The 14,616-nt window shown below is 45.9% G+C and overlaps 1 protein-coding gene across 1 annotated transcript in view; it reads left to right on the forward strand.

The window, feature by feature from the left end:
• The window catches only part of LOC142578195 (cytochrome P450 2A13-like), a 51,872-nt gene that overhangs the window by 14,903 nt on the left and 22,353 nt on the right, over positions 1-14,616 (forward strand). Inside the window, exons 5-9 of the mRNA XM_075687597.1 lie at positions 2,850-2,956; positions 3,386-3,616; positions 10,441-10,475; positions 11,056-11,103; positions 13,887-14,002. Of these exons, the coding sequence (XP_075543712.1) occupies positions 2,850-2,956; positions 3,386-3,616; positions 10,441-10,475; positions 11,056-11,103; positions 13,887-14,002 (537 nt within the window). The remainder of the gene's footprint in view (positions 1-2,849; positions 2,957-3,385; positions 3,617-10,440; positions 10,476-11,055; positions 11,104-13,886; positions 14,003-14,616) is intronic.

Raw genomic sequence — 14,616 nt, forward strand, 5'->3', positions numbered from 1 at the left:
CTTTTCCTTAATTAGGCCGAAACTTGAATGTTCTTCCATAGTTCGAGACCCTCCCATGAAAATTAATACTAAGAACTTAGAAAGAATTCAAAGAAAAGCAATACGATTTATTTACAGCAAATCTTAGGCTACTGACTCCACCACTGCATTACTAGCCGCAAACGGCTTTGAACTATTACAAATTCAAAGAAAGAAACGACGGCTAGAGTTTCTTTCAAACTTAATTAATCATAGGCTAGCCTTAGACACCGCAAAATACGTATCTCCCTTGATAAGCAGACCCACTCGAGACCACTACTGTCTTTTTCTAACATCACTTTTCGCAAGGACTGACACTTTTCGGTATTCTTTCTTTACACAAGCAATAGCTGACTGGAATAAACTAACTGAATCATATCCCCAGGGCCGTGAGCTGTATACCATGTGTGTAAATAAAGTTGTGATGTCGTTTATTAAATATAGTTTTATTATAATCAAGTTTAAATTGTTCTTGACCATCTACCTTATGACCAAGGAAATTGCGTGAAAAACATGTTACACACTTGTTTCATCCTGTTCATCTGTGTATATAATCTTGTGTATTCTGCTCCCCCTGCTTGGGCTTCTTGTCCGCAGTACTCTATAAATAATTAAATAGAATAAATACACATTTCTGAACATGACGCCAAGCTGAGATTTTCTCCTTCCAAGTACTACATAAGGTTGGTCATCCTGTTATTTTCTCTATGCATCGCTAACTACTGGCCTAGAAACTTTATGTTCTAGGTTAGCCGCACCAGCAGCACGCGCAGTGCATCACGCCTCTTTAAACAACGTTTCGTCAAAAGAAACCGAAGAAAATAATCCGAAGACACCTAAACACTTCTTATGAGTTGTGAACCTGAAAGCGTTAATGTTCAGTTGAAAGCCGCCGAGCTGTCCTTCTAGTTTTACGCTGCTAGTAATGCACCATAGCACTACGTGCTACCCGATCCAGCAAGCAGCAGCAGCAGCTTGCGAGGCCAACGCCGCATGCCACCGGCCTCCTGCGCGACGAGAGACCGAGAAAACAGCAGCGGCCACCAACGCCGGCAGGCGCGTGCAGCAGCTAAGCCCATTGGGGATGAGAGAGAGAGATACAGACGGCGCGCCGGCTTCCGAGAGCGAGGGTGACGTGGCGTCGCGGCGATGTCCTCTCCGTTCACGTAATACCGTTTCGCCCGCTATACTACGTCAAAGCGCGCTCGTGATCTGGCGTCGCAGCCAATGGGAATTTAGCTGGCGTTTCACTGCTGCAGACGCCGGCTATCTTTCTCGATAGGCCATTTGATGCTTTCGCATCAACATCGCTTGAGCTATATTTCTGGATTACTGTATTCGGCAAGACATCCACTAAAACGATACAAACCGAAAGGCCGGTGACGATGCCACATTGAAATTTGATCACCAGTTCAAGTAGCGTCATACTATGAGACAGTTATTGCATCTGGCAGATTAGTTCTGCGGAATCTCGCAAGGGGGAGGAAAGATCATGGAAGGGAAAAATTTTCATCCATCTTAGTGTAGCACGTAGTTACGAAGGAAATCCACAAAACTTTCTCAGAAAGAAAGCTTCGAAATCCAAGAAAATTTTATCCTGGTCCAGGGATCGAAACCAGGATTCCCTGAACCAACGCTTTTTCAGAGCGGTCGCTCTACCATCTGCGCTAACCATTCTGTTAGCAGACAACTCGAAACCCAGGGACAATGAATAAGGCAAATCAGTTCGCCAGAAGCCCGCAAAGTAATCGTACGTTTCCTTTGTCGCTTCATGCTACTCAAGTATATAACCTCATTGGGGCTAGTTGTACAATCGGGTGGATGACAATGTATCCATTTGAAGAACATTCCTCCAACTTGCGGGTTTCCACAGGACTAATTAGTCATACGGAATGTAACCTGAGCACCGAGTTATCGATTAACTTGGCCTCGCTCTTCGATCTACTAGCCTGATGGTTAGCTCATATGGTAGAGCGACCGCCCAAAGAAGGCACTCGTACTGGATTATATGACCGGACCAGGATGAATATTTGTTTAACTCTGAAGCCTTCTTTCTGAGAAACCCGCATGAATTTTCCTTGTAGGATTTCCCTTGTGCTGAATTTAAGTGGATTACTTTCTCTTAGTTTTAATATCTGACTGAGGCTAATAAATCGGTCGTTAAACAGCAAAGATGATTGTTGTGCATTATAAGACGAACGCAAGTTCAAATATTCTGTACACTTTTCGCGCGAAAAAAAGAACATTACAGACCAACTTCGCACTGTCCAGGACGCTTGACGGGCGAGCTTGTTTTTTTTTTTATTTGATTTGATTTGATTTATTGATTTCTCGTATAACTGAGAGGAGACAAGGACTAAAGGCATACAACTGCCTGACAAAGGTTTCTTCTCCCTATACAGTTAGAGGTTGGTAACATGGTAACAAGCACGTTGACCATAATTAACATCGTAAAGAGAGATAAAACATTTATTTGTAATAAGATGGAGTGACTTCCTCGTAGGGTGGAGCCCTTAGTTCAGGGCCCCATTGGCTCGCGCCACTCCGCGTGCCCGCCAGATCAGCCGTCGCTGCTCTTCCGGATCTGAGTCGGTCAGCGTAACCAAATATCGCAACAATTCTACTTACATTTATCGAAAGCACTTCTCAGTATAAGATACAATACAAAATAACAGTACAAGATCACACATTCGTAGACACAAGAGGCGTTCATTGATCTAGCCGAATTTATTTCCAAGATGACTGTCAAATGCAGAATCCCCGAAACTAAAATGACCATGCATTCAAACAATGTCTACATTTCTATAAGTGCATCAAATTTTCCTAACTAGGTGTGGCAACGATGAACGGCGAACTATGGGAACACAACCGGAGGTTCTGTCTTCACGTCCTCCGGAATCTTGGTTACGGCAAGACTTCCATGGAGGACCACATAAAGGTAAGTATATCTTGCAAAAATGCCGGCGTCCAACGCGCTAGGTGTCTTGTACTGAAAAAAAAGAAACTCGCCATTCAGACCTTGCGAAAGTGAATGTCCAGCGAAGCTGTTGATGACCACAACCACAACTGCTGAGGGAGTATGCGGTGCTTTATGGCTTTACAGTAATGGTAGTATGCCGTTTTAGAGTAAAAGTAGCAATGGGAGTAATGGTAATATTCTGCTGCTTCTATTAATCATAATATTCTGTTCTGCTTATTTACCACAAACAAATAATGAACTCATACCTGTATTTTCCAAGCCTAAACTTGTTCAATTTTGCTCTTTTGTGTCCTTTTCGGCCTGAGGTCTGTTTTGTTGTGCACGCGTTCGTGTGAAAAAAAATGTAAGGATGGTCTCTGAATCTCCTAAACTACTGGTTCAACGCAGGACGAGTGTCAGAGCATAATAGATAAAGTGGCAGAGGCGAAGGGAGCGCCTATCGCCTTCCAGGACTACCTGCTAACCAGCACGTCGAATAACATCTCGGCACTGGTCTACGGCCGCGGGTACCCGTTCGACCACCAGCGTCGCCGTTTCCTCGACAGCCTTCTCAACGACCTGCTAAGCGCTATCCGGGCCGGTGGCCTGGTCGAATTCGTGCCTCCCTTTCTCCTGAAGGTTGTTTCCAAACTGCCTTCAACGCGCCAGGCGACCATTGTCTCCAAACTATTGGAGTTCGTTGAGGACACCAAGTAAGTTTTTCGCATGTGGCATGCAACCATTGGGCATTGTGGCAAGGCCAGCCTCTCCATCTGTCATGTATCTACTTGTCTGTATTTAAGTCTATCTCCCTCCCTCCCTCTGGACTGTCAGTCAGCTCAGGCACTACATTGTCGCTGCTGTTTCTTTTTTCAGGTATTAATTGCCCAAACTACGAGAAAAGCGGTATGTTAAATAATATATGTCATCAATGATTACCTTTTATATGTGATAGGTGCAAAGACGCAGGGTAATATGTTATTTCATAGGTAGTTTCGATGACATATGCAGTCATCGTGCGGTATACTCTAATGATCGGTTTATTGGTCTATTGATTGATTGATTGATTGATTGATTGATTGATTGATTGATTGATTGATTGATTGATCTTCTAATTTCTTCAAAGTCCAAGGGGACCGTTAAACTTCTAAACTTCACATATCTAACAAAGGTATCCACTCCTGAATACAGTTCAGACAATGAAGCATCCCATATATCTCAACATGATGCTGTTCTACCCAAAAGAAGATGCAAAGATCAATCTAAGCCTACGCAACAGATACAACAACTGTTACCATATAATTTCAAATACACAAGCGATGTAAAGAATAATAATTCAGCATTGAATCAGTAACTAAAGAAGAATGATATGGATGGCCACATATAAGGTAACGCAACCTATTCTGACAGTAAAATATTGATTTATAACCGATCCATGCATAATTGTAATCTTTGATGCAAAGAATTTTTTTTTACTTGCCAAACAATATCTTAACCGCGGGCCGTAGCAGAAGTTTTAATAATCGTGAGTTCATCATCGGCACTAATTGTGCGAAGAGCCGCATAATTTGATCACCTTTACCAAGCACCCTTCCTTAATGGCGAAGTTGCTTGGCAGCACTACCTATTCATAGTTTAGTGTTATATTAAAATGAAACATTCTGGATGCGTCTGCAGTTCACGCTAACTTGTTAAACCAGTAAGGCATCCTTCCGATCCTCACGGAAGTTCAGCGAACTGGACAGCGAACTGTCAGTCGTTCAAACTTATCTGGTTAGCGGCGGCAAGCACGTCGGTCAGCATGAAGTCGGTTTTAACACTGATAATGTACTTAGCGACGTCAGAGTAATTTAATCAAAATTGAGCCGCACTGGAAGGCCAGTTAAACTAACCACCTCTGGTGTTTAGTTTAACTAACTGGTTAGTTTAGGGGTAGATGTTGGGGAGGAAGACGAAGTGATTCTTTGATAGAACGCTTCTACGTTTGTCTCCGCTTTTTCGCTTTGTTTTCCTGCATTTCTGGGAGCTGCCGCTCCCTCCTTGCGGCAATGGATGAAGAAATCTCCGAGGACTTTCCTGATGTGCAGCCGTCAGGTCGGGTAGCGTCCAGGAAACGTGGAAGTGCGTCAGGCGACACAGACAGCGAGGCCACTGAGATATGTTCGGACAGCTACGACTCATCGGACGATGACTTCCAGGTCGTGATGAGTAGATCAGCGAAAAGAAGACTACTGCAGGCATCTTCATCGCCCAGTGCTTCTACCGTGAAGAGTGCACCGCTGCGCTGGCCGCACACTGTGCTCTTCATGCCCGTGGACCCGGCGACCAATTTGCGGCTCCTCAACAGGCAGGTCCTCTCTTGCTTACTTGAGAGAATCGCACCAAATGAGATTAAAGACGTGCGAATAAACTCGCGGAAGAATGTCCTGGCAGTTGATGTTTTACATCGCAGCGCCCTACAACACCTACGTAATATAACTGATATCGACAATGCAAAGGTGCGATCAATGATCCCCACAGGCGGCGATGGTACTGCGGGCGTCATTTATGACGTCGACGTTGCCATTTCTAATGACGACTTGCCAACGCTGATAAAGCCAACGACAGAAGGCAATATCATTACAAGGATTTCCAGATTGGGAAACACACGCTGTGTGAAGATTTTGTTTGAAGGAGACAGCCTTCCTTCCCACGTCAAAGTAGGACATGTCCGCCATCCAGTACGACCATTCGTACCGAAGCCCCTCCAGTGTTTCAAGTGTTACAAGATTGGCCACGTGAAGGGTGTCTGTGTGAACAACGTCGTGTGCCCGCGGTGCTCTGAGTCTCATTCAGCAGACGCCTGCAACGCACATGTTCTAAAATGCCCTAACTGCAGTGGTCCTCACAAGGCCTCATCAAAGGATTGCCCGCGGATGCGGACGGAATTCACCATTCTAAAACGAATGGTGCGGGACAATTCGACGCATCGAGAGGCTGCTACCGCTGTTCGGCGACGTCGGCATCGCCACCGAAAACGTTCGCGAAATTCCGAAGCTGCAGATAGGTACACGCCAGCTACCGTCAGACGGACTGCCGCATCACCGCACTGCGCCACCAAGACAGATACAAGGAAAGCAAACAAAGCGGGGAGGCTCGCCCGTCCTGAAGAATGGCCTGAGCTACCGAGCGCACAACTCCCTGCTAAGTTACCTCAAAACGCACTGACTTCGACGGCTTCTGCACCTGTTGAAGCGACGCTGACTGATGATCTCCAGGTCATCAACATTCTGCGGTCGCTCATGAATGCCATTCGCGTTATACTTACCAACATGAAGTCTACGTCTGCGCAAAGCGCACTACAGGTGCTGGACACTTTGAGTCCAGTACTTGCAGCTCTTGGTTAAAATCATGGCTCTCCAGAAGCCGTCGTTTCGTGACGAAGTCCGAAACGCGTCGATATTTCAGTGGAACGCTAGAGGACTGAAGTCACGCATGTCGGACTTTCGACAGTTTGTGTTCACGAATAAGTTCCCAATCATCGTCATCTGCGAGCCCTTATCAGATAACATCAGACTGTCCGAGTATGAGTGTTTCATGTCCGCCACCCACGGAGAATGCAGCAAGATCATCGTATTTATGCGACGTGATCTTACGTATGTCCATCACCCAGTGTCGCCTGACCAAGAAAACCAATACGTATGTCTGACAGTAAAGAAAGGCAAGCTCACTTTCACATTAATTGGAGCCTACATATCGCCCTCAAGTCGGCTGGACTGCGAGAGATTACGGCGAATCACGACGGCGACTCCGCAGCCTTTGGTGATTACTGGAGATTTTAATGCCCACCACCATATCTGGGGAAGTTCTAAGATAAACTCGAGAGGAAGAAAATTAGTGTCATTTGCCTCCGAACAAGAACTGTGCTTGTTAAATGATGGAAGCCCCACCTTCCTGCGTGGAACTGCCTACTGTAGCTGCCTGGACCTGACCTTTGTTTCACACTCTTTCACTAGAAAGGTCAGGTGGTTTCCGGATATTGAAACGCGGGGAAGTGACCACCTACCCACTTATCTTAGGGTTGAAGGGTTGACGGACTCCAGGTTAGCCGGCGTCACACAATGTATCGACTGGCCAATGTTCAAGTCACTTGTCGAAGACGGCTGTCGTGATGACTTATCCTCTAGCCTAGAGGACATTATAAAAGGTGCCCTAGAGGTTGCGAAAAATTCGCTTCTGAGTACGTATACACGCACCGAATACGACATCGAGCTAGAGAAGCTTCGTGCAATTCGTCGTCGTGCAGAACGAAGATACAGGCGCACGAAGTCTGTACATGACTTGAGGTTGGCCAGAAGAACTCAAAAGAAGATTCAGCGTCGCATGGACAAACTCGCATCGCAAAGATGGAAATCATTCTGCGAATCTTTGGATCCACGAAAACCTTTGTCTCACATATGGAGAACTGTTCGTGGTCTCCGTGGAACCCCACAGCAGCGCCACCCTTTTAAGTCTTTGGCCCTTCACCAACAATGCAGCGAGATTGACGTAGCGGAAGCTTTCTGCAGGAGGATTGCTGGCGAAACTAGTTCCGCTGGAACATCGCCGCTCCACCACTCACCGGTTTCACGCGACCCCCGCATGGATAGTCCTTTCTCCATGGACGAGCTCGAAGCTGCACTGGCCTTGTGCAAGCGTTCATCTTCACCAGGACCCGACGGTATAACCTACCGTGCCCTATGTAATCTTGGCGAAGAGGCTCGAAAAGTGCTCCTGCTCTTGTTCAACAGCTCCTGGCAGACAGGTACGGTTCCCCAGGAATGGAAGACCAGTCGCCTAATTCCACTACTCAAGCCTGGCAAGTCGCCTGTAGACATTGCATCATACCGACCAATTGCGCTTGCCAGTTGCATCGGAAAACTAATGGAGAGGATGGTTCTAGCACGGCTAGAATGGTACCTCGAACATTACCAGGTACATCCAGATGCAGTGGCCGGCTTCAGACGTGGCCATTCTTCCATAGACAACGTTATCGACTTAGTGACGTACGTCGAGCACCAGAAGTCCTGCAAAAGATTATCTGCTGCCCTGTTTCTGGATGTTAAAGGAGCGTACGATAACGTAACGCACGAAGCGATTTTCAACGCGTTAGAGGCAGTAGGACTTGGCGGCAAAGTCTATCTCTGGATAAGTAGCTATCTACATAAGAGATCCTTCTTCGTACTTACCGAGGATGGCCCGACCTCGCAGCATTACAGTAACCGTGGGGTGCCTCAGGGCGGAGTACTCAGCCCAACGCTCTTCAGTCTAACACTCATTGGACTCACCGACATTCTGCCAGGCACCGTTAGGCTATCCATCTACGCCGACGACATTTGTATTTGGACGTCGGCTGTGACGCGACTGCAGCTTCGCGCGCGGCTTCAAAAGTCAGCCACTTTAACGTCCTCCTACCTTAGAGAACAAGGACTTCGTATATCCTACGAAAAGTGCGCAGCGGTGGCATTTACCAGGAAATCAATGTCTCCATACGTGATATCCGTCGAGAGACACATGATCTCGCACAACACGAGTCGCAGATTTTTGGGAGTGGTCCTTGATAAAAATCTCTCCTGGACCCCTCATGTGAATTATGTGAAGAAGCGCCTGACAGGAATTTGTCATATGTTTAAGTTCCTTGCAGGAAAGACCTGGGGAGTACCAATACACTCTATGCTGCAACTGTACAGGGTCCTCTTTATTGGATTCCTACGGTACAGCCTACCGGTCATGTCCAACACCTGCAGAACTAACCTGAATATAATTCAAAGCATCCAAGCCCAAGCCCTCAAGATCTGTCTCGGTCTACCGCGGAGTGCGTCAACGACTGAGGTTATTGCAGTCGCTCAAGATTTCACTATTAAAACGCACATTATCATTGAAACAATGCGTGTGCACATACGACACGTTTCCCGGACCCCTACCCACCACCTAGCAAGTCTCCCAGTAGATAGGCCCCACACGACATTCAGTGCGACTGCCTTCGCGCACCGTGCCTCTTTTAGGTCAGGTTACACACCTGCGGCAAGGCCTTCCAGTCCTCCATGGTGTATGCGCCGTCCTCAAGTGAACCTTACAATCCCAGGCCTTCAGAAAAAGTCGGACTTGCCATCATCAGCGCTCAAGCAACTAACTTTACTTCTCTTGTACGAGAAATATAGTGACTGCACACACGTCTACACTGATGGATCAACTACATCAACCAGTTCCGGCGGCGCTCTATTTATACCAGCAATGAGAATAACCAAGCGGTTCAAGACTTCCCATGTCACTACGTCTACAGCTGCAGAGCTCGCGGCTCTCCGCGACGCGCTTCAAGTAATAAATGCTGAAAGTCCTAGAAAATGGGCGGTCTTCTGCGATTCAAGGCCGGCCTTGCAATGTGTGCAGTCGTTTCTCCGACATGGAACTCACGATCAGCTCACGTGCGAAATCGTGGAACTTGTTCATCACTTAATAGAAAAAGGCCATGATATCTCTTTTCAGTGGATACCAGGTCATTGCGGTATCATTGGAAATGATGACGCCGATAAGGCAGCTCGGACGTCAAACCAAGAAGACCGCTGCGTCCCCATTCCTCTCTCAAGGACCGACGCCGCGAGGCAACTTGGCATTCTAGCACGCACGATCTCCTTGGCAGAGTGGAACACCGCACATACAAGGCGCACAAGACTGCAAAGACTAAACCCGTCACTTCAACTCAAACCTCCAGCGGGTCTACACCGACGTGAAGCGTCTGTTCTGTGCCGGTTATGGCTTGGAGTTGCCTTCACGAATGCCTACTCAGCACTAATTGGAATGTCTAATACTCCTGCATGTGATGTTTGCGGATGCGAGGAGAACATTGACCACTTATTGTGCCATTGTCCTCAATTTCAAGCACAAAGACAGTCTTTGTCCAACACATTGAGGACACTCGATAATCGTCCTCTGAGTGAACAGACCATATTAGAGCACCGTCCCGACCAATCATCGGCTCAGAAGGCAGTGAAGGCACTTTTGTGTTTTCTCAGAACTTCTGGTTTGCTCGAGCGACTCTAACTGAAGTGCTGTCCGTACACGTACCTACACCTTCTCTCTCCCTTCTTTCTCTTCCCTTTCTCCCATCCCCCAGTGTAGGGTAGCCAACCAGACTATTGACTGGTTAACATCCCTGCCTTTCCTGAACTCTCCTCTCTCTCTCTCTCTCTGGTTAGTTTAGACACATAAAATGTGCATTTCATGTGTCTGTTCTTACGGCACAGGAGATTCATTTTAAATAATTGTAATATTTCTTGTTGGCAGAGTCGCGGAGTTGTAAGCACTCTGCTTTTTCACTTATTTCTGGAAAAAAAATTTACACATTGAGGCCCCAAATAGGACCTCTAGTAGTACTTGCTGCCGGGCTATAGCTGGTGCGTGCCGAACGGTAATGAATTTAGCGCTAAGCAGACGACCACGAAAAGGGGACAATGGCGTTAAATTTATTGCCGTTTTCCACGTGAGAGGTCTGCTTTCCTAGTCGGTACAATTTGGTCTTCTCTCCTAAATGCAATTCATCTCGTTCAAATTGGTTCAGCCATTTTCTAACGAGCATTACGGCGCTTCGCATGTCTTTTGAGAAGCTTTAGCTTGTCGATCCTATCTGTATGCATGGAAAAGAGGAACTAATTTATCTCGTCAACCACTGCACTGATCGTGATGAAATTTTTTGTGTTTGAAAGTAAAAACTCCGACAGAATTCATCTTGTGATGAACGTAGACGTTAACGTAATCAGCATTGAAGTAACGCAGTGACACACTGCATTGCTAATTTTATCACTTTTGTGCCGCCGACTTCTTCAATTGTCTGCTGCCGTCGTCTTCAGTTCTTGCCTGCTGTTTTGTTTGCCCATCCGAGCACCTACCTAGGGGCAGTTACCAATTCAGGAGCATTGGCCCGAAATGTTCACTTGTCATTGAAGAGAGATACACGCCCACGGACACTTACCCAGAGACCCGGCCCATTTCGCGTGAAAGAGGCTCAATTGAGAGCAGCACTTACCCAGCGCATTCGTGGCGCAAGCTCCTTAATGTAATAGTATTACAGCTGTCAAAGACGTTCTACAGTTTCCTTGGGACTTTGTCAAGCAGGTCGTTGAATCGTTCATTTTCTTGAAGGCCAGATTCTGCGTGGAATACATTTTCATTGCTATTCGCAAAGCAATTTCTGCCGGCACTAGTGGACAAAGGGACTTCAGGAAGCGTACTTTTTAGTTAGGCCGTAGTGGGTTTAGAAAATATTTTTTAATCAACGAAATTCAAGTACCACGTCTTCAACTCAGTAACTGAGTAATAAATAATGGCGTCACAGTTCTGTAAACGGCACCTATTGACATCTAAAGCAGACAAAATCCATTTAATATAGACCAGTCTTAAATATATAAATCTAATTTATGAGTGAGACTCTTCCAAAAGCCTCATAAAAGTTGTAACAATTCCATGCAAGCTGAAATTTATCATCAAATTTATCCGCTTCAGAAACACTAATAGATGCAGTTTACAGAACTGCGATGGTATGGTATGGTAAAACTTTAATGAAGTCCTGCAGATCATGAGTCTTCACGAAGCGGGCCCGCTCCCACGTGGGAACCGGAAGGCCGAGCCTCTCGTCAGCATCGTGGGCCTGCTGGACAGCCCAGAGAGCTGCGATGTCTGCATTTATTGCGGAGTCACCGATTTCCTAACTTTGTGCTCAATTTTGTTAAAATTAGCAACTTTCAAAAATCTTCGTTAGAAATCGAAATTCTGCTTTTTATATAGCTCGTAAAACTTCTGAAAGGCAGCAAATCTCATTTGAATCGGCGTAACGGTCTTCTCGAAAGCACTTCTGCGTATCATATGTATTTTAATGGGAATATCGGTGTTGCCTCTGAGCAAAGCGTCCTCATAAAAACAATCACGCTACTAAATCACGACATCACGTTACTTGACTCATCTGGTGATGCAATTCCAGTTGCCGACTGCTCTGTGGTATTAAATGATGTATTTTGCCGTAATTTTGTTACAACCTCGTCTACAACACTTCCCAACGTGCAGTGTTTTGATTCTCTAACAATGGATCCAGTAATTATTCAACCCCTTGGCATCGAAAAAAATTATCGAATCATTGAAAGTGGCCTCAAGCCCAGGAATTCACCTTATCAATGCTAAATTCTTAAAAAGTACCAAAATTTATTCTAGTATTATGCTATCCAAAATATTCCAACAATCAATTGATGAATCCACACTGCTATTCGACTGGAAAGTCGGAAAGGTGGTTCCAGTTCATCAATCTGGAAGTAAAAATTCACCCCGGAACTACCACCCGATTTCACTAACTAGTGTCCCGTGTAAAATCCTCGAACATGTCCTTCACACAAACATTGTTAATGTCCTTGATGCCAACTCGTTCTTTTTGAAGGCCCAACATGGTTTCCGCCGATCTCTTCCCTGCGAAACACAGTTGGCTTCCTTTACACACAAGCTACATACAATTCTTGGTCGTCATTCTATCGCTGACTGTGTCTTCCTAGATTTCGCAAAAGCTTTTGAAAAAGTTTGCCAGAGTTTACTTCTCTTTAAATTAAGCAAATTGAACATTGATAGGAAACTTCTCTGCTGGATCGAATATTTTCTAACCGGACGCTCACAATTCGTGTCTGCTAACAGTTATAATTACCCGTTGAGGCCAGTTCATTCTGGCGTGCCCCAAGGTTCAGTGTTCGGCCTTCTCCTGTTTCTCATTTATATTAATGACTTGCCGCAATGCGTGACCTCTAACATTCACTTATTCGCCGACGATTGCCTAGTCTTCCGAGAAATTATTGACCAAAATGATGTTACGGTCCTTCGAAACGATATCAACTGTATATATAACTGGTGTAAAGTCTGGCTGATGGAACTCAACACAACGAAATGTAAGGTATTACGTATCTCCCGCACAACTTCTTGCCCCACTTCTTACTTGCTCGAGAATTCCGCTCTCGAATCCGTAACATCCTATTGCTTCTTAGGTGTCCACATAACTTCCGCTCTTTCTTGGTCTCTTCATATTAGCAAAATAATTAGCAATGCAAACAACTCGTTAGGTTACCTCCGGCGCAATTTTTCATCTGCTCCTGTTTCTTTAAAACTCCTCCTTTACAAATATTTAGTCCGAAGTAAACTCGAATATGCCTCTTCGATCTGGGACCAAAGCACTGCTATATTAACCTCTGCCCTCAAGTTTGTCCAAAATAACTCTGCCCGCTTCATTCTAGGAAACTACAGTCGTACTGCCAGTATCACTTTAATGAAAGAGTCCTTACAGCTTGCGTCACTCGCTTATCGCCGCAAGTTTTCTCGCCTATGTCTCTGCCACAAAATATACTACAGTCCTGCCCTACACAAAGACCTTATTCTTCCTCCATCATACATTTCCCCTCGTTTCGATAATGCACAAAAGGTGGGAATAATGTCGTGCTTAACCCAAGCACGTCATCAGTTATTTGTACCCCGCACCTCACAGGACTGGAACCACCTTCCGGGAGCAGTCACGTCCACTGGTCACTATTCCCAGTTTCATAATGTTTTAAACACAAGTGTATTGCAATGTAACTAACCAACTATGTAATTATATTTGTTATCGGTCAATTGCTTGAATTTTTGTTGCTTCCCGCAATTATCTCATCGTTTTAGCTAACATTGTATTAGCAGAAGAAGAACCTGTATCGGTGTCTTTTTTCCCGTATGTTCCACTCCCCTCTGTAATGCCTCTGGCCCTGAGGGTAGTACTAATAAATAAATAATGCGGGAATGCAAGTTTGTCCAGAGTTTCTTTTAAGATGCTTCGAAAAACTTGTCATTTGCGGGCACTGTTCCAACGGGGACCCGTCTTTCCTGTCGATTACAGAAAACAAATCGAGGAGCACAAGGCGACCCTTGACGAGCACTTCAATCGTGACTTCATTGACGGATACCTAAAGAAGATCAAAGAACACGAGGCGGATCCAAATTTAAATTTTCAGCGTGAGTCGACTTTCTCTCGCGGCGTGTGAAGCATACCGAAACGGTCCAAGGTGGTGCCAGCTATTGATCGTAAGCACTTCTGCACGAGGACACAAGCAGCATCAAAACGCTATGCAGTTTTAAAGCGATAGCCTTCTTTGTCTCTTCCGTGGAGTTCCGTGGTCGTGTATACAACCGAATAGCAGCAGAAGGTGCGACGCTGGACAGAGCGACATGATTTGGAGAGGGCGAAGGCGCCGTAAGGAGAAAAATACAGGTGCATCGCAAAGGTGATAAGCTTATCACGTGACGTAAAGAGTAGGAGAGGCACGGACCGGGGTGAAGCGGTGGCGGCGGCGGCGTGAATTGGAATTGTGCCAGCACCTGCTTCACTCGCGATCACGCCACCGGAACTTTCGCGTGACTTCTCCACATATGGCGTGATTGCGTCATGCCAGCTGTTCTCGCACCTGCGCCGCTCTGCTGCAATGAAGAAATCTTTTTTTTTAATTTTGGGATTTAATGTACCAAAACTACGACTTCATTATGATTTCGCCCCAATCAGAACGTGACCGCCGCGGCCGGGATACGAACCCGCGCCCTCGAGCTTAGTAGCGCAACGCCATAGCCACTAC

Source organism: Dermacentor variabilis, chromosome 4, assembly GCF_050947875.1.
Source record: "Dermacentor variabilis isolate Ectoservices chromosome 4, ASM5094787v1, whole genome shotgun sequence".
Taxonomy (NCBI): domain Eukaryota; kingdom Metazoa; phylum Arthropoda; class Arachnida; order Ixodida; family Ixodidae; genus Dermacentor; species Dermacentor variabilis.